The sequence below is a fragment of the Mobula hypostoma genome, chromosome 13 (assembly GCF_963921235.1).
Source record: "Mobula hypostoma chromosome 13, sMobHyp1.1, whole genome shotgun sequence".
Taxonomy (NCBI): domain Eukaryota; kingdom Metazoa; phylum Chordata; class Chondrichthyes; order Myliobatiformes; family Myliobatidae; genus Mobula; species Mobula hypostoma.
Window position 1 is genome coordinate 62,161,940 of NC_086109.1, and position 20,683 is coordinate 62,182,622.

The window sequence follows — 20,683 nt, forward strand, 5'->3', positions numbered from 1 at the left end:
AGCCCAAAGGCCCGAACGACCAGTTAGCAGTAGACTAGCTTCTATAAATTATCTAGAGTAGAGGAGGGTGGCAGGAGGATCGAGGGGTAGTTAATAGGAATGTGTGTGAGAGAGCAGATTACAGAGACGTAACCCGGGAATGGGGCTGTTGGGAATGTGTTTAGAACCAGTATAAACTTGATGGGCTGTGTGGCTGTTGATATGTGAAGCAGTCTTTTTTTTTCTTGCTGTTGAAAAATTAACACATGTTCCTTCATTGCAGTCAGTGCAGAGAGATAACGTATGGAATAAACACTTTTGTTTTCTAGCTGGCGTTGTACATTTTATCTCCTAGCATTTATCGGAGGGATTGCTGTCCTCATTGATGTAAGTACTTCACTCTACAATTCGCTGCACTAAACCTGTCTCAGCACCTTCATGCCAGGGAGCCTTGGACAAGTTGAATTTTGATAGACCACAAGCCTTTCCATTGATTCCTGGAAATGAGGCAGGAAGTGAGTGAAAATCCAAGCAGTGCATTTACCACATCCTTCCTGCTGTGTGTGGCTGTTTGAACCCGGCTGCTAATGTGGTTGGCTGAATGTTTCCTTATCTCCAGCAGGGGTTGGTGAGAAAGGGGGTAGACACTGTGTATAGAGAATAGGGCCACTGCCTCACCATGTCAGAGCCCAGATGAAATCCTGACTTGTAACGCTGTCTGTGCGAGTTTGCACGTTCTCATTGTGGCCACGTGGGTTTCCCAGGTGTTCTGGTTTCCTCCACACCCCACAGTCTCACTGGTCGGTAGGCTGCCATAAAGTGCTTCAGGTGTGTAGACGAGTGTTGGAATCTGGGGGGAGGGGGGAATTGATGGGAATGTGGAGAGAATTTTTAAAGAAGTGGAATTTATGGATGATTATTGTGAATGGACAGTCAACATAGACTCTGGGCTGAAAAGCCTGCTTCTGTGTTGCATCCCTCTAGAATGTAAAACAGTAGAAATACAGGCCCTTCAGCTGACCAAACTTGCTGGTTAATGACACAAGTAATCCCTGCTTCCTGCACCTTGCACGTATCCTTCCAACTGCATATTAATGTACCTATCGATAGAAGCATTTAAGGTGCATCTTAAAACACATCTATTGTATCTGCACACCCCCACCTGACTCAGCAAGTAGAGTCCAATGCGGTCACTACTTTAACTGTCCAGCAAACAGGCACCCACCAAAGCCACCCAAAACAACGCAATCTTGGACAGGGCCTGCAGTGTGAGACCAGGGCAACGAAATCTATACTCTACCCCCTCATAGACTACTGCTGCTTTTCTCCCTCTGTTTCCCATGTCCCTTGGCACTGCAACCCTCAAGATTAATCTGATGATTCTATACTGGCCACACCCACAGCTGTAACAAAAAAAGTGATGGTGAAACTTGGGGTGTGGTTCCATCCTAAAACTGCTGGTTACATCAGGTGACGTCTGTGAGTCTTTACTGGCATAAATTTTAGGGTGGTACCAACACAGTCTCATTAATATGCTGAAGTCATAGACACTGAGGACCTCAATCATTTTGTAGGAAAATGAATTGATGGTTCAGTAAATGTAGAGAAAGATGTGTACCGATTGTACTTCTGGTATATGTTACTCAATTCATCTTCCTACATCATGTCAATGCCACTTATTTTGTCCTTAACCATGTCCCCATGAGGAGCTGTTACACAACACCGAGCCCCATGTTACACACAGTTTTACACAACACTGAGACGCACCTTAACTTGCTGTGTCTGATATCAGAATCAACTGATTCCACACCCACCTTTTCAAAGATAAAGCACGCCTCTTTAGACAATTTTTGGCCAGAAAGTGGCGGCAGGATCCTAGACTTTGGTCCTTCCCAACTTCAGTGTGTCCCTTGGCATGCTGGAGTGTGCCAGTCAGCTATATTCACTTCTAGACATCTCCTTGCGCTGGAAGGCCAGCAAGCTTTGGGCCGACCAAAGTTCATCTTTTACTAAGTTGACGATCTTTCAGCAACAGATGTTTTAACTCAGGGAACAGTCACAGATCATGAAAAACACTGAATGCTTCATGAATACATGTCATCCTTAGTAATCCCTGCATTGTTCCATTGTTGCTGTATGTGTTGCTGAAGGTGATTTTTAGAAATATTTCAAAAGTAGACTATTCACAATAAAAAAACTTGCAAAGGAAGCAACAGTGCAAAAACTTACACATTCATGGTCGATACAATCAGTAGTGAAAAAACAAACTATGTTACTTGTGCGGTCCCTGGGGTGATGCACTCTTTACACTGTTCCAGGGAGCTTCCCCACCCAACACCACCTCTTCATTTACACAGGAGATGGGCCCTAGACTACATTCCTTTGCATTGACCAAGTTTCAGTTCGCCCCTTGTGGATTTTTAGAAAAGAGGCAGAGCGAAGATTCGGGATCTGCTCCTCTTTGGTATTCTCCCACTGGCAGCCCTCGCCTTAACTTGCTGTTTCTGATATCAGAATCAACTGATTCCACGCCCACCTTTTCAAAGATAAAGCACGCCTCTTTAGACAATTTTTGGCCAGATAGGTTCATTAACAGAGCTTTGGCCACATTGGCCTTCAAATATCAGGGTACTGAGTACAGGAGTCGGGATGTTATGTTGAAGTTGTGAGGCTGAACTTAGTGTACTGTGTGCAGCTCTGTTCACCCACCTATAGAAGAGATACCTCGAAAGGGTGTGGAGAAAACTTACGAGAATGTTGCTGGGACTTGAGGACCGGTGTTACAGGGAAAGGTTGAATAAGTCAGGACTTTATTCACTGGACCGCAGGAGAATGGTGGGAGATCATTTAGAGTTATACAAATTTATGAGGGGTATAGATAGGGTGAATGCCTGCAGGCTTTTCCTCTGAGATTGGATGAGACTTGAACCACAGGTCATGGGTTCAGAGTGAAAGATGAAATATTTAAGGGGAAACTGAGGGGGAGCTTCAATTACTAGGTGGTGTGAGTATGGAACAAGCTCTTGGCACAAGTGGTGGACGCGGTTTCAATGCTACTTCTATGAGAAGATTGGATAGGTACGGGGATGAGAGGAAGATGGAAGGCTATGGTCCAGGTGCTTGTAGATGGGACTGGGCAGCAGAGACTAGATGGGCCAAAGGGCCTCCCTCTGTACCATAGTGCTCCATAACTCATTATTTTCCAAGCCGGTTTTCCTACATTAAGGCAATATTTAACTGTGTGTTGGAATCATTACAAAGGATGTTGTATTTTGAACCACCCAGTGTGCTGATGGTCAGATAGCGTTAACATGTTTATTTCTAAAGGATCCAACTAAACTGCACAACGGCAGAATGTGCGAAGCTTGAGAGAGCTGAATCAGTGTGTAACGCCAGCTCCTGTAAACCAGTGCCTGACGCAAGCAGTGAGAGCACAATGGCAACTAACACATTAAAGCACAAGTCGCAACTTACTTCTCAGCAAGAGCACAAGGTTTGGTGGCCTGTACCTTAGGTAGCAGTTAAAGGACCCATGCCCTTCCTGTGCAATATAAATTGGATTTGAATCTCCCGTTAGTGCCGGGACTGCCTCCAATCAGGTGACACTCTTCTCAGCCTTCCGATGCAGGGTCTTGATCTGAAATGTTGATCATCCCTTTGCCCCCAGATGCTGCCTGACCTGTTGAGTTCCTCCAGCAGATAGTTTTTATAACCTTCGGTCAAAGTGACACCTCCGCAAGGTTGTGGCCCAAGTACAGGCAAGAAGGGGCCCCATGTGTTGGGTGATGAGTAGATCACATTCCTGTGTTGCGTCACTTTGCTCCGTCTGAGACGTGCCGGAATCAGTTATAATATTTAACTAAGGCTGCTTGTGAAATCTTTTTGTGAATTTATACTCATTTTCCACGGGGAACTCGTTGTAAATGTAGGCTACTGCACAGTACTACTGCTTCAGTTTTTTTTTCATGATGAAGCAATCCTAGGGGAACTGTTACTCGTGCTCTCAACCAGACTTTACCTGAGTGAGCCGCAGGTAAGTGGTGGGTGGATGGACACCGCACGCACGCCAGTACCGTGCTGCCATTTCACCCTCCAGGCCCACAGGGGCCACAATTGGTCGGCCCAGGAGCCACGTGGGACGTCTCAAGGAACTGGAGATCATTTCTGGAAAGCAGGATCTTTCTGATGGTGCTGCAAGAGACTGCAGATACTGGAATCAGGAGCAAAAGCAGTCTTCTGGAGGGGCGAGAGCCGACAGCGTTTCAGGTCAATCCTGAAGCGGTGTTCTGATCTGACAGGCCAACCGTTCCTTTCCTCCCCAAAGATGCTGCTCGACACAGAGTTCCTCTGGCAGGTTGTTCGTCTCCTCTGAGGAGGCTTGGATTGGACCACGTCCACTTTGGTCACGATGCAGTTCTAATTTCAGTTAATTAACCTGGGCTGTACTTTTCTTTCTTTGTTACAGAAACCATGGTTTTATGACACATGGGAAGTCTGGGTGGGATATCCTAAACAGGTGAGTCTATCAGAGAGCTAGTTTGCTCCTGCACCATGTTGGCCAAGCAGGCTCTGTCCTAACAGTTGCACTTTTGCAGAGTCGGCCGGGATTTGATGCAGGAAGTTGATTAGGTTTGCACTAATAGTTGATAATAGTGAAGATTATTAAACAAGAGCAATGTTAGTGATAGGAAAATATTAATGTAACCTAATGACGCTCATGAAAACTTTGTTCGGTTTCATTCCTGTCTCCTGAGATCAAAGACAGGACTGACCCACTGCTGATGCTTTGCCAACACAGCCTCATGCCTAGAAGTATAACATCCCTGAAGTTTCATGGTCAGTGGGTCCACTTTAATAGAGGCAACTGCCCAGCATCTCAAGGTAACGCCATTACCACTGATTGGTCGCAATCGACAAAACTAGACCCCCCTGAAGCCCAACAGCAGGTCCCTAACCTTCCAGGCTTCCCCCACAAGTGAAGTGCCTGAACAATGGGCAATGCCACAGGGGACTGTACCTCATGGAAACAAGGCTGCTGATAGTGGACATATCTCCTGCGGTCAAAAGCTCAACTCATTCACTTAAATTGTTCCTCCTTGCCTCCCTCTGTGTGGTTTCTTTCTTTCCCAATCATACCACTGGACCTACCCCTTCAAGAATTTAACTGAGGACATGCTGCTGAAAGAGTACCTGTGCTTTGAGTGCCCTTTTGTCGGTAAGCTGCCTGGTGTAACCCAGTGGATGGACACAACTCACTTTCTCAGTGGTAATGGACTGAGAGACCAGTGGCCTGGAAGTGGATTGATCACCCAGCGTGCCGCGGTTTGGGGCAGGCAGTGAAGGTGCTGTCCATGTTGTCTGTAAAGTGTTCTCCTTACAAGTGCCAGGCTGTCCCTGAATCTGGACTGGTCTCCCACTGTGGTCACTGCTCCCCAGAGGTTTGTGAGGAGGATTTTGCAAGGGCTGGGAGCAAGTTTATAGGTCTGAGTTCTGCGTGAGGGTCAACAACCAGAATCATTGTAGTTTTGCTTCATTGCAATATGGTAGTCACGATACAACTCAGAGACGGCAGTGGCCTGGCTTAAAGTCTGGGGCCAGGCCAGGTAAGAATGCCAGATTTCCTCCCCCACGAAGTATTATTGAAACAGTTTCACTGCAGAGGAGGAAGTAGTGTGAAATATTAATGGCAATTCAATCATTTCCTGGTCATCATTACTAAGATCAAAAATTTTCCAATAAGATCCGAGACTAATGATCAATTCAAATTCCTCAGCTCCCAAGTTGGGATTTGAACTCACATTTCTTAATTTCTGACCCTGGCCTTTGAGTTACAAGTCTGTGATCTCTCTTCCCTGGCTGACTTCCACCTGAGCTTTTATTTTACCTGACTGGTCCAGGCAGTGCAGACGTCATGTGGTGGTAGTATAGAATCTCTTTGTCCTATACAGCTTTGGCTGGGATCCTGTTACAAACAAGATGAGCAAGATGCCTCCCTGTGTCTACTGTGCTCTGGTTACAAGCCTAAAAACACAATGTCTAATTGAACTTCCTGCTCGGATATTCCTGCAAGTTTTCTAGATGTATTCAGCCGCGGGCTGGGGAGTTAAATCCAAACAGGTGGACCGATTGTGTGCTGGCTAACTCTTTCCTGGGCATCGGCACTTTTCCTGCAGTTGTGTGATTGCCCATCATTTGAAATGTGGGATTGTGATTCCTTAAGATAAGCAACTCTCATTTTACATCGTGGTGGGTGAGCAGCATCTGCGACATCTCCTCGAAATGTGAATTAGATATTGTCAGAGCGGTACGTGGAAAAACATGTCATTTTCACTTTGTGCATCATTATTCATTGCTGTGTAAGTGTCTCAATGCATCTCGCATCCTTGTAGACGGTCAGGTCAGGAATCTGGTGCTCTGTGCCTTCCATAAGCAGGTTGGCCCATGGCGTGGTGCAGTCACGGTGTCTGCATGGACGTTGGCACCTCCGCCCACTGAATCCACACCAACCATCAAGCATCCCTATACATTAATCCTACTCTCACCCCGTTTTAACCTCCCCACATTCCCTGGAGTTCACTAATCAGCTCTACACAGCATGGGCAATTTGTAGTGATTGGTTAGCCTACCATCCTGCACTTTCTTGGATTGTGGGAGACTCGTGGGAGAAGGTGCCCAGACTCCATTGTTTGATTGAACTGGCGGTGGAGGCAAAGGCTGTACCACCGTGCCACCCTTCCTCGTCACAGGGACAGCCAAAGGTATCTCTTTCTTCAGGGTGGAGTAAGGGCAAAGGAATCGGATCAATTTTAATATGGCCAGCATATGTCGTGAAAGTTGTTAACTTTATATAAATTAAATAAGTAGTGCCAAAAAAAAAAGGAAATTAAAAAAAGTAAGTAATGAGGTGTTCATAGGTTCAATGCCCATTCAGAAATCAGGTGGCAGAGGAGAAGAAGCTGTTCCTGAATCGTTGAGTGTGTGCCTTTGGGCTCAGCAGTTGGGGTTGTATAGACACGGAGGCCAGAAGGCCAGACGGGGATGTCCAGGTGGACTGGGTACTCTGAAGATGTCAGAAAGGGTTTACAGACTGGGGTGAGTGTGCCACAGCAATAAAATGGGTCAGTCCTATGGTGAGATCACCTCAGTGCACTCTCTCTGCCATTGAATCCCTCTTGCCTTCCATCCTTTAATAGACCAGTCAGCATCTTTGTTCCCAATATCCCTGAAATTTCAAACCTGTTAGAAAGATCTAGGGAATGATTTTACTGATCGCTACAAGGGTATTATTTTTGTAGGATGGAGTTTTAAGAAAACTTTTCTGTTGCAATGCAACAGTCCACAGAAGGAGTGTGGAGAACGTGGTCAAGTGGGCTGTGGGCAGAATCTTCATTCATTCATCCGTTATGTACAGTGTCAGGTCTGTAATGATATTGCAAGCTTGCCTCATTGCTGGATGTCTCTCTGTTCTCTCCACAGACATTGTTACCATCCCAATATTGGTACTATATCATTGAACTGAGTTTCTATTGGTCACTCTTGTTTAGTATCGCATCAGATGTAAAAAGAAAGGTAAGTGTTGTATTCTGGATGTTGGTTTAGTGTAAAATAAATACAGCAATTTGGATTTCTGCTTTTATACCAATAACTTTTGAGAATAGGGTGGGAGGCCAATAGAGACTTTTTAAACTGGTATTATTGGATGGCCTGTGTAACAGAAGTGCGTAAGGATTAATTAAATCAAATTTGATAGTTGAAGTCGGGATTCATGATCTAATGGACTGATTGGTTTCCTCTTCATCTCCTGTCCTAGGAGTAATTTGCTAGTATACAAGGGTTTACCTAGGGATTGGAAAAAAAATTACACAGCAGGTTAGGCAGCATCTGTAGAGGCGAAGGAATGGTTGATGTTTTGAGTTGGTGCCCCTGAAGTCCTGATGCAAGTTCCTGACTCAAAACATCAGCTATCCCTTTGCTCCACAGATGTTGCCTGACCTAATGTGTCCCTTCAGAAGTTTGTTTTGTACCCTCTTGAATCTACATTTATCCAGAGGATGCTTCCTGGCCCAAGTTCACTTGAGATTGTGTAATATTCACACCTAGCTAAAGATGCTTCGTAATTTGAGATTATATCAGGGTGAAAAATGGAAAGAATACACTGCATCAAAGTGTAAGGAATGCTTTACTCTGACTGCCAATGTTTATAGAGGGAGGCTGTGAGATTCCACAGTTTGGAGTCAGAGGTTTAGCTATAATTGGGCCAATGAGATCTCGGACACACTAGTGGTAGATTCGTGAGATTGAATGTTCTTGTCTGTTATGCAAAATTAACTCCTTGTAGGATCTCAGGTGCTATTTGTAAATCTGTAAAAGATACTACCCTATTTAAAAAAAAAAGATGGTGATCCTTCCCAATGGGCACGCCCATTTTTTTTTAAAGTTCCATGTCAGGTTAGCAGTTTCAGTCTTTCCATTTGCTCTTCGCTGAGCCACGTGATCTGACGTGACTGAATTCCCGAGTCTTGCTGCTCAGGTTCTTTCAAGGTGTTCAGGAACTGAAGCAGTTTTGCTCCATTAACACCTGTCTGGCCAATGACAGGTAAAGTTGGGATGCACCAGCCAGTGTGTCACTGCTCAGCTTAGCCAGTAAGCTGCTGGACCTGAAGGAGGAATGCCAGAGCCTCCATCTTTCAACCGGGTTTAGTGAAGTCAAAACTGCAGGAATAAGGGAAATGGAGCTCAGTTACCAGAAGAGATTGGTAATCGGGGTATGTTATAACGTGAACAAGGTCAGTAGAGAGGCACTGAAGCTAGCGGATACAGAAATGATTCATTTAACAAAACCTTGGAGGAAGAGGCTTGCTCGACCCAATATTACATGACATTTTATATGCTAAAGATCAAGGGTAACTGCAGGACAATTCTATAGTTACAGTGCCTCCTTTGAATTGCATATATTTTTTACAGACTTCCTTCTTGGCACCCACACTCCTGACACCCAAAGTGGATGTTAATCAGCATTGTCTGATTTTCAATCAACTAGTGTCCACGGCTCCAGGAAAACTCTTGTTTAGGGCTGCATTTTAAATTTAATTTACAATCCCTATTCATGTCTGAAGAATGCCTGCTGTTGAACTTAATATTTGTTATATACCCTAACTCCAGAGTACCCCCTAATAGGGTACGTGACATTCTTGACAAGTGCTCGCTAATCAATAAGCTGGTTAATTTGATGTTGTCCTGGTCATTCTGAGGTGCCAGTCTCTTGCTGAGCTTTTAATGATCAGTCACCTGGCATTAAAAATACAAAACACTGACAGCCTGCAATCCTTTGGCAGGGGCTGTGTGCTCTGTGACACAAGGCTGTTCAACTTCACCCTTGGGTGGAATGACCACAGTTAAGAACGTTCCTGATGTGAACACTGGCTCTAGGAGACAATCTGTAATAACACCTCCCTAAAACTCGAGTCCTCCAGTCTGACAACAGCTTGAGTTAGAAGGAGAGGCTGGGACTATTTTATCCCCTGGTGTGTAGGAGTCCGAGGGCTGACTTACAGAGGTTTATAAAATCATAGGGGTTGTATGGAGGTGGATGGTCACAGTCTGGGGAGTCTAAAGAGCATAGAGTTAAGGTGAGAAGGGGAAAAGTTTAAAAAGGGACAGTTTTTCACACAGAGGGTGGTGGTTATATGGAGCAAGCTGCCAGGGGAAGGGGTCATAGGTGAGTAAGGTTTTAAGGTTTAAAGGACATTCAGACAGATACGCAAATAGAAAAGGTTTGCAGGGGTTCCTGCCCTGGGGTCCACAGACACCTTGATTACTGGTAGGGGGTCCATGGCATAGAGGAAGGTTGGGAACCCTTGGTTTAGAGGGATGCAGATAAATGAGGCTCACTTTGATAGACATCTTGGTCAGCAAGGACAAGTTGGGCTGAAGGACTTGTTTCCATGCTGTATTCACTATGAACGGGTTTCCTCTGTGACTGCTGAGACACGGGGAGGAGACGTTACCTTTTGTTTGACTGCTCTCTGTATCCGCCATAGCTGGATAGTGTGTAGGTGATGCTGGAGATGGCTACTCCACACTGTTGCTACTGCTGCAACCTGGGCTTTGCCAGAAAGGTGCATGGCTGTTGGCATTCCTGCATCGAGAGGCAGGCGTCCTGAAGAAGTATGTACCCAGGGTGCCACTAGTGAGTCAGATCGCCAGTTCCCCGAACTGATACCACCATTAACTTAACTTCTCAGGTAGCACAGGCAGCAGAGCCACTGCTCCAGCGACCTGGGTTCAATCCTGAACTCGGGTACTAGCTGTGTGAAGTTTGTGCATTCTCCCCGACTCCCTGACGTCGTTTCCCCGGATTCTCCCATTTCTTCCCACATCCTAAAGACGTGCAGTTCAGTAGAATAATTGACCGCTGTGAATTGCCCCTAATTTATAGGGAGTGGTAGAGTCTGAGGGAAGTTCATGGGAAAGTGGTGAGAAAAGAAAAATGAGTTTGGGCTCAGACGGTCATGGGGCCTGTTTCAGTCGTGTGTGTGTGTGTGTGTGTGTGTGTGTGTGTGTGTAAATCAGTCACCCCAGTCCTGATTTCACAGTCACTGCAGTCCTGTACTCTAACCTCAGGCTGAGACAGAGCGGCTGTGCAAAGGATGCTCTTTACAGTGACAGAGGTTAGAATGGAAGGATGTCCCTTCAGAACAGAAGTGAGGTTTTTTTTTAGCTCAAGAGTACTGAATCTGTAGAATTCATTGCCACAGACGTCTGTGAAAGCCAAGTCACTGGGTATACCTAAAGCCGGTTCTTGACTAGTAAGGGTGTCAGAGGTTACATGGAGAAGGCAAGACAATGAAATTGATAGAGGAAATAAATCAGCCATGATTAACTGGCAGAGCTGATTAGATGGGCTGAATGGCCTAATTCCGGTCCTGTTTCTTATAGTCTTGTAGTCTCAAAATTCTGGAAGGATTTTTGAATGGTTCTAACTTCAGTGGTCTCATGGGGAGAAGTTACTATCTCATTGGCTGGAATGTTTACTGGGGATGAGATGTTCTGTAACGTTCTGTTCTGAAAGTATACCCAGACGTTGAAGTTTCTCATTCAAGCAAAGTAACTCTTAATTTACCAGGATTTTAAAGAACAAATAATTCATCACTTAGCGACTATCATCCTGCTGAGTTTCTCCTGGTGTGCGAACTACATCCGTGTGGGAACCCTCGTCATGGCAGTGCACGACTCGTCTGACATCCTGTTGGAGGTAGAGTGGAGCTGGAATCTTCGATTTACCTCCCATTTATTTATCTCTGTCGATATGTTAGAGGGTAAAGTGCTAGGGGAAAGGTTCCCTTGATATAGGTGAACAATTTTAAAGTCAACCACTGGCCTTAGAATAGTTCAAAGTTCAAATTAAATTTTATTATCAAATTACATTATTTATCACCATATATAACCGAGTTTTCATTTTCTTATGGGCATACTCAATGAATCTGTAGAATAATAACGATATTAGAATCACTGAAAGACCACACAACTAGAATGTTCCGCCAGAGTGCTAAAGACACCACACTGGGCAACTGCAAAACCATAGAAACCATAGAAACTACAGCACAGAAACAGGCCTTTTTGGCTGTGCCGAACCATTTTCTGCCTAGTCCCACTGACCTGCACACGGACCATATCCCTCCATACACCTCCCATCCATGTATCTGTCCAATTTATTCTTAAATGTTAAAAAAGAACCCGCATTTACCACCTCGTCTGGCAGTTCATTCCATATTCCCACCACTCTCTGTGTGAAGAAGCCCCCCCCAATGTTCCCTTTAAACTTTTCCTCCCTCACCCTTAACCCATGACCTCTGGTTTTTTTCTCCCCTTGCCTCAGTGGAAAAAGCCTGCTTGCATTCACTCTATCTATACCCATCATAATTTTATATACCTCTATCAAATCTCCCCTCATTCTTCTACGCTCCAGGGAATAAAGTCCTAATCTATTCAACCTTTCTCTGTAACTGAGTTTCTCAAGTCCCGGCAACATCTTTGTAAACCTTCTCTGCACTCTTTCAACCTTATTTATGTCCTTCCTGTAATTTGGTGACCAAAACTAGACACAATACTCCAGATTCGGCCTCACCAATGCCTTATACAACCTCATCATAACATTCCAGCTCTTATACTCAATACTTTGATTAATAAAGGCCAATGTACCAAAAGCTCTCTTTACGACCCTATCTACCTGTGACGCCACTTTTAGGGAATTTTGTATCTGTATTCCCAGATCCCTCTGTTCCACTGCACTCCTCAGTGCCTTACCATTAACCGTGTATGTTCTACGTTAGTTTGTCCTTCCAACGTGCAATACCTCACACTTGTCAGTATTAAACTCCATCTGCCATTTTTCAGCCCATTTTTCCAGCTGGTCCAAGTCCCTCTGCAGGCTCTGAAAACCTTCCTCACTGTCTACTACACCTCCAATCTTTGTATCATCAGCAAACTTGCTGATCCAATTTACCACATTATCATCCAGATCATTGATATAGATGACAAATAACAATGGACCCAGCACTGACCCCTGTGGCACATCACTAGTCACAGGCCTCCACTCAGAGAAGCAATTCTATACCACCACTCTCTGGCTTCTTCCATCGAGCCAATGTCTAATCCAATTTACCACTTCTCCATGTATACCTAGCGACTGAATTTTCCTAACTAACCTCCCATGCGGGACCTTGTCAAAGGCCTTACTGCAGTCCATGTAGACAATATCCACTGCCTTCCCTTCATCCACTTTCCTGATAACCTCTTCGAAAAACTCCAATAGATTGGTCAAACATGACCTACCACGCACAAAGCCATGTTGACTCTCCCTAATAATTCCCTGTCTATCCAATTGTTTGTAGATTCTGTCTCTTAGTACTCCCTCCAATAATTTACCTACTACCGACGTTAAATTCACTGGCCTATAATTTCCCAGATTACTTTTCGATCCTTTTTTAAACAACGGAACAACATGAGCCACTCTCCAATCCTCCGGCACTTCACCTGTAGACAGCGACATTTTAAATATTTCAGCCAGGGCCCCTGCAATTTCAACACTAGTCTCCTTCAGGGTCCGAGGGAACACCCTGTCAGGTCCCAGGGATTTATCCACTTTAATTTTCCTCAAGACAGCAAGGACCTCCTCCTTTTCGATCTGTACAGTTTCCATGATCTCACTACTTGTTTCCCTTAATTCCATAGACTTCATGCCAGTTTCCTTAGTAAATACAGATGCAAAAAACCAATTTAGATCTCCCCCATTTCCTTTGGTTCCGCACATAGCCGACCACTCTGATCTTCAAGAGGACCAATTTTATCCCTTACAATCCTTTTGCTCTTACTATACCTGTAAAAGCTCTTTGGATTATCCTTCACTTTGACTGCCAAGGCAACCTCATGTCTTCTTTTAGCCCTCCTGATTTCTTTCTTAAGTATTTTCTTGCACTTCTTATACTCCTCAGGCACCTGATTTACTCCCTGTTTCCTATACATGTCATACAACTCCCTCTTCTTCTTTATCAGAGTTGCAATATCCCTTGAGAACCAAGGTTCCTTATTCCTATTTACCTTGCCTTTAATCCTGACAGGAACATACAAATTCTGCACTCTCAAAATCTCTGCTTTGAAGGCTTCCCACCTACCGATCACATCCATGCCAGAGAACAACCTGTCCCAATCCACGCTTTTTAGATCCTTTCTCATTTCTTCAAATTTGGCCTTCTTCCAGTTAAGAACCTCAACCCTAGGACCAGATCTATCCTTGTCCATGATCAAGTTGAAACTAATGGTGTTATGATCACTGGAACCAAAGTGCTCCCCTACACAGACTTCTGTCACTTGTCCTAACTCATTTCCTAACAGGAGATCCAATATTGCATCCCCTCTAGTTGGTCCCTCTATATATTGATTTAGAAAACTTTCCTGAACACATTTTACAAACTCTAAACCATCTAGACCCCTAACAGTATGGGAGACCCAATCAATATATGGAAAATTAAAATCCCCTACCACCACAACTTTATGTTTCCTGCAGTTGCCTGCTATCTCTCTGCAGATTTGCACTTCCAATTCTCTTTGACTATTGGGTGGTCTGGAATACATTCCCACTAATGTGGCCATACCTTTCCTGTTTCTCAGCTCCACCCACAAGGACTCAGTAGACAAGCCCTCTAATCTGTCCTACCTGAGCACTGCTGTAATATTTTCCCTAACAAGCAATGCCACTCCCCCACCTTTCATTCCTCTGCCTCGATCACATCTGAAACATCGGAACCCTGGAATATTAAGCTGCCAGTCCCGCCCCTCCTGTAGCCAAGTTTCACTAATTGCTACAACGTCATAATTCCACGTGTCAATCCACGCCCTCAACTCATCCGCCTTCCCCGCAATACTCCTAGCATTGAAATATATACACCTCAGAAGATTTTTACCACCACTCACAACCTTTCTATTAGCGGATCTGCTTGAACTTGTAACATCATTTATTTTCACCCCAGCCACACTGTCAGCTCTGGCACTTTGGTTCCCATCCCCTTGCAAATCAAAAAAGAAGAAACAATAATATAATAAATAAGCAGTAAATATTTTGTACATGGGAGTTAATTGGTTGTGGGAACAGTTTAGTGATGGGATGATTTAGTCATCCCCTTGGGTTGAGGAAAAGACAAAATGGCGCTGGTGATTATCGGCAGTGTTTTGTGGGCTGCAATTGTTCCAAGTATTCTGTTAATAGAAGGCAAATGTGCCCACTGGAATGAGCTGGCTTTCAGTGATGGGTTTCTCTTCATTATCATTTTATTCTGTGTGTTCAGTGAAATGTGAACACCTGGATGTTTTTTTTTGTATCAAGCTGATATATACTTACAATATAAAGCTGATTTATACGCAGTAACGCAGCCAAAATGTCAAAGACTCCATCGATCCTGGCCATTCTCTCTTCTCCCCTCATTTGTCAGGCAGGAGATGCAAAAGCCTTCAAGTACAGTATGTACCACCAGGCTCAAGGACAGCTTCTATCTTCCTGTGATAAGACTATTAAATAGTTCCCTAATATGATAAGACAGATTCTTGTGATCTACCGTGTTATGATCTTGCATCTTATTGTTTACCTGCACTGCACTTTCTCTGTATCTCTTACATTCTATTCTGCATTCTTATTATTTTATCTTGTTCCACGTACTTCAGTGCCCCGTGTAATGATCTGACCTGTATGGAGAGTGTGGAAGGCAAGCTTTTCAATAAACCAGGTACCATTGCCATTAATTTCTCATCCCTCCTTTGTTGCAGTTGGCCAAGATGCTCCATTATGCTGGGTGGAAATCCGTCTGTAACTCCCTCTTCGTGGTGTTTGCTGCCATTTTTATAATTACTAGGCTTATCATCTTCCCTTTCTGGTGAGTAAATACAGAGCTGAACAGCTCTGGCATTTCGTCACCCATAAGAAAATGGATTTAAGGTGTTGTTATTCCTGATGCACCGAGACCAGTCAGCAAGAGCAACTTCCCTTTAAAGAACGGAACAGTTGAAGTTCAGCAGAGGTATTATTGGCATCAGTTCTAGGAGACATTATAACCCTTCACCAAGAGAGGCACCGGTTAGTCAGGAACAGTCACCATGAGTAACAGTCATGTCTCACTTAAAAGAATTTTTGAAGAGGTAACTGAGAGGGTTGATGAGGAAAGTGTGCTTGATAGCTTTTGGAAAAGGAAGTCTGATCACATACAGTAAAAGCCCATGAAACCCAAAGGATTTTTCTCTAACATTGGCTCAGAAAATGAAAAGCAAAGTTTAATATATGTTCTGTTACCAGCTGGAACATACAAACGTTTTGTGACGTATGTTAGCAATTGGACTTGAATTAAGGCGATAAAGGGAGATATTTGCACTTGATACAAAGCTACCATCTTTGTCAGCAGAAGAACTTAATGACAACAAGAAAATTAGTGTGGTTTGGTTAGTGGAATTTAATGGAGAGGTCTGGCAGGTGCAGCATTTTGGGGGGATTCAGCTCATCGAGAGCTGATATGTGGTAAAAGTGGGATGTTGTTGAGGACTGAATGAGCAGATGAGAATATGTAGTCCATCCACAGGTAGTTAAAAGGTCGTAGACAGGTCAGTAAGGTGGCTTAAAAAAAAGCCACCTGGAATGTTTCTCCTGTTGAAGGGTGTCGGCCTGAACGTGGACTATTTATTCATTTCCGTAGATGTTGCCTCAAATGCTGAGCTCCTCCAGCATTGAGCGTGTGTGTTGATATGGAATGCTTTGCTTTCCCACTGAGACATGGAATGTAACGGCAATGTGGATGTGCTACAACTCTACACAATCCTTAGAATGCAGTTTGAGTACATTTGAACACTTTTGATTGTCTCCGGGCTGAAATATTTTTTATCCAGGAGGAAAGTTTGGATCGGCTAGGGTTGTTCCCTTTGGAATAGAGAAAGCTAATGGAAGGAAGGTTTAAATGAAGGGCATAAAACTTTGAGGGGCAAAGGTAGATGGGAAGGAATTGTGTCCCTAGGAGGGGTCAAAAACCAGAGGGAAGAGATTTAAGGTAATTTGGTAGGAGGATGATGGAAGCGATTTTGGCCAGGGGGCGGGGGGGGGGTTGCGATTTCAGCCAGAGTGCGGGGGGGGGGGTGCAATTTTGGCCAGGTGCGGGGGAGGGGGGCGATTTCGGCCAGGGTACGGGGGGGGGGTTGCAATTTTGGCCAGGGTGCGGGGGGGGGGCGATTTCGGCCAGGGTGCGGGGGGGGGGAAGTGATTCACCTCCTTTGAGGATGGTTGGGGAGGAATCCTTCATCATATTTAAACAATAGTTTGGTGTGGGGCTGCAAACTCGGTGGTGGGAGGTGAGTTGAGGCTTTCTTTTGGCTGAATGGATGGAGGGGGCTGAAAGGCTTTCTCCTTTGTTGGCAAATTTCCCGTTAATATACTTAGTACTTTGGGCACCACAGTTAGCGTGACACATTCCAGAATTCGGAGTTCAATCCTGGCATCTTTCTGTAAGGAGTCTCTATGTTCTCGCCATGGAATGCATGGGTTTTCCCCAGGTGCTCTGGTTTCCTCCCAAAGTCCAAAGACCTACTGGGAAGGTTAATTGGTCATTGTAAATTGTCCTGTGACTAGGTTAGGGTTAATCGGGTTTGTAGAGGCAGTGCGGCTCAAAGGGGCAGATGGGCTTATGAGCTGTATTGCTAAATTAATCAATCACATGCGAAGCATGAAGATACAAAACCCATAAGTTAGGAGTGGAACATTGCACAGGAATGGGGCAATGGATAGAGGGGAGAGATGTTGCAGTGAGGGAGGTGTAGGGCCTCCCTACCCCTCTTGCTTTAGGTGAAATATCAAATATTTCAAAATTCAGAGTAAAATTTAATATCAGAGTACATACATGTCACCACGTACAACCCTGAGATTCTTTTCCATGCGGACATACTTAGCAAATCTATAGAAAAGTAACTGTAAACAGGATCTGTAAACTGTAAAAAGAAACTGTAAACAAACTTTGCAAGTGCAGATATTAAACCAATAGCAATAACCAGCATGATGTAACAAAGAGTTAAGTGAGTGTAGTTATCCTTTTTTATTCAAGAGCCTGACGGTTGAGGGGTAGTAACTGTTCTTGAACCAGGTGGAGGGAGTCCTGAGGCTCTTGTATCTTTTACCTGATGGCAGCAGTGAGAAAAGAGCATGGTCTAGGCGGTGAGGATCTTTGATGTTGGATGCTGCTTTTCTATGGCAATGCTTCATGTAGATGTGCTCAATGGTTGGGAAGGTTTTACCCGTGAATTATTTGGCCAAATCTGATTCAGGGTAACTCGCCCGACAGGGCTGGTCAAGTGGTGAGCATGTTTCCTGTCTGATGGGGTGAGCAAATCATATCTAAGTTTCATCGGACCCAATCTGTGTAACTTCATGCTCCATCCCTCCGTCCACAGCTCTGCCTTCCCCCACCTCCTTCCATGTCCCCTATGCCCGACAGCCAGGTCCAAAATACTGATACAGATCTCCACGGCAACCAGTAGCAGGAGTGTTGGTGGACTTTCTACAGCTTTCTAATTTCTACAGTTCATTTTTTAACAGGTCTTTTGCTTTTTCCCTCCCCAACTGTTTTTTTTTAAATACAGTAGTATCTAAGATTGTGACAGTGTTCAGAGATTTGTTACCAGGATGTGATATGTCCTGGTTTTAATTTTCTCTGGGCACATCTAGGACATGACAGGATTTATTGGAATTCTTTCAGGGAAGCTTAACTTGCCCACCAGCCTCCATGTTCAATCCTGTCTGTGTGTAGCCTCCTGCACAGTGAGGCTCAATAAAATCTGAAACTTCAACCTGGGCACATTACAGACTTCTGGTCTTGACAACTTCAGGTAACTGGATTTCTCATGGTAGTCATACATCTGAAATGTTAGCTAAGATTGGCTTATTTACAGTTGTCCCTTTTTGTTCTCTCTGGGAGGGGAGAACATGCCAGCCTGATGTGCTGGTCACAATCCTACATCCTTCTCTGCACGAGCTCACCCTCCAGCATCTCCCGTTCACTCAAGGATAAGAGTTTGTATCCCCATTCTCGACCCAGTGTTTCCCTATCCCCACTTCCCCACACTCCCTGCAGTTTAATCGACCTGTTGAGATGCATCGCAGACTAGGCCCTTTGCACCACGCCACCAGCAACCCCGCAATTTAATCTGAGCTAACTGTAGGACAATGTACCTACCAACCAGTACATCTTTAGACGGTGCGAGAAAACCGAAGCCCCCAGAGGAATCTCATGCAGTCACTGGGAGAACGTACCAACTCCTTACAGACAGCGGTGGGAATTGAACCTGGGTTACCTGTGCTAACCACTACACTACTGTTCTTTTGTCTCCTATTCAACCCTGACCAAGTGTCCTTTGACCTGAGGCGTTGACTCTGTTTCTCTTCCCGCAGTTGAATGCTGAGTGATTCCACTATCCTCAATTGTTTTGGCTTAACCCACTCTTGTTCTTGATAGGATCATCCACTGTACCTGGGTCTATCCAATTTACCACTACCCTGCATTCTTTGGATATTATTTCTTCAATGTCATGCTGGTTGTCCTTCAGTTGCTTCACATTTTCTGGGCTTACCTCATTCTACGGATGCTGGCAAAGTTTCTCTACAGCAAGGTAAGTCACTTGGTGTCTCTTTCAGGATGGGGAGTCTTTGGTAAGGTTCGTCAGTAGATTACCTGGATTTGAGGGCTTCAGCTACGCTGAGAATTTGGACAAACTGGGGTTTTCTCTGGAGCATTGGAGGCTGAGGGGAGACTTAATAGAAGCTCATAAAACTATGAGAGAGGTGGATAAGCTGCTATCTTTTCTCCAGGGTAGAAACTGGAGAGCATGTAATTAAGGGGTGAGAGAGAGAAAGTTTAGAGCAGATGTAGAGCTGGGGCACGTTTTTGTCTAATGGGCTGCCAAGGGTAGTGGTGGAAGAAATACAATTGTGGCTTTTAGACAGACAGATGGATATGCAAAGCCTGCAGAACTATAGACAGAAGAGATTTAGTTTAACTTTTTGTTATGTTCAGCACATAAGCAGAAGGTGTTTCTGTGCCATATTCTGTGTAGTGGTAGCAGGTGCAGAAATCAACTGTGCAGTATGTTAATGCTCAAACGCACCCTATCTCGCTCGCATTCAAACACACGTTAATGCTGACCAATATTCATATCTGTACGTGTATAACTTTCACTTTTCTGCAGGTTGACTTTCCTGCACACTAGTGAATTTCATCCTAGTATCACAGGACATACGTGCTCTTTGTAAGGCACTGCATACCCTTTGTAATACTGACACTGCACAGCAACGTGAGATGAAGCCCCCGCCAGGACCAGTGGGCAAATCGAGTGCAAGCATTCAGAAGTGGGATCATTGTTGACTTTGGAAACTTGTCCGTCTTTAGAGATGATCTTGCTCAGGCAGATAACGGCATGGTGGGGGTGGGGGGTGGTCTGCATGGCAGCTCTTTATTCACCATTTCACCCAGGACTAGAACATTCACTTTGGGGTTTGTGTGCAATAGTACGGACCACCAGATGAGAATGTTTCTCAGTCGTAGGGCCTCGCCTTTTGAATCAGAATCATGTTTACTGTCACTGACATACGTTGTGAAATTTGTTCTTTTGTAGCAACAGTAAAGTGTGAGACATGAAAAGGAAATTACTGTAAGTTACAACAAAAATAAAGTTCAAACGGCAAATAACAGTAGGGCAGAGAAATACAATAAAACCAAAAACAAAAGCGGACAAATTGTGCAAATCAAAAATTCGAATGTGCTCAGACCCTGCTTAACGCTGAGGATGCGTTTCTTGGAGGTGCAGTGCTGGGTAGGTCAGCGCTCTGCAGGCTCATTATAGCATTACATAGATGGACACGTGTGCCTGATTTTTAGAAAAAAAACAATCAAACTTGAGATATGACATATTATTTTACGTACACACAGTAACCCATGGAGTAATGAACACTCAAATACATCAGTGGAGCAGCGACACCTCGCAGCAGCAGTGGAGGGAAGCGGGTGGTGGTTACATCTTAGAGGAGGGACCAGTGTGTGGGTTCTCCTCTAACTTTGGCTCCTCTTCAAGTAGGCGTTGAGATTTGACTGCCTTTTCTTAAGTTTCCTGGCACGAAGCAGCTCTTGGT

At 44.5% G+C, this 20,683-nt stretch overlaps 1 protein-coding gene across 3 annotated transcripts in view; it reads left to right on the top strand.

The window, feature by feature from the left end:
- Positions 1–20,683, top strand: part of LOC134355634 (ceramide synthase 2-like) — an 84,940-nt gene that overhangs the window by 51,516 nt on the left and 12,741 nt on the right. For all 3 annotated transcript variants that reach the window (XM_063065817.1, XM_063065819.1, XM_063065818.1), the window contains exons 5-10: positions 309–366; positions 4,445–4,495; positions 7,456–7,548; positions 11,105–11,233; positions 15,298–15,404; positions 19,014–19,167. In XM_063065817.1, the coding sequence (XP_062921887.1) occupies positions 309–366; positions 4,445–4,495; positions 7,456–7,548; positions 11,105–11,233; positions 15,298–15,404; positions 19,014–19,167 (592 nt within the window). The remainder of the gene's footprint in view (positions 1–308; positions 367–4,444; positions 4,496–7,455; positions 7,549–11,104; positions 11,234–15,297; positions 15,405–19,013; positions 19,168–20,683) is intronic.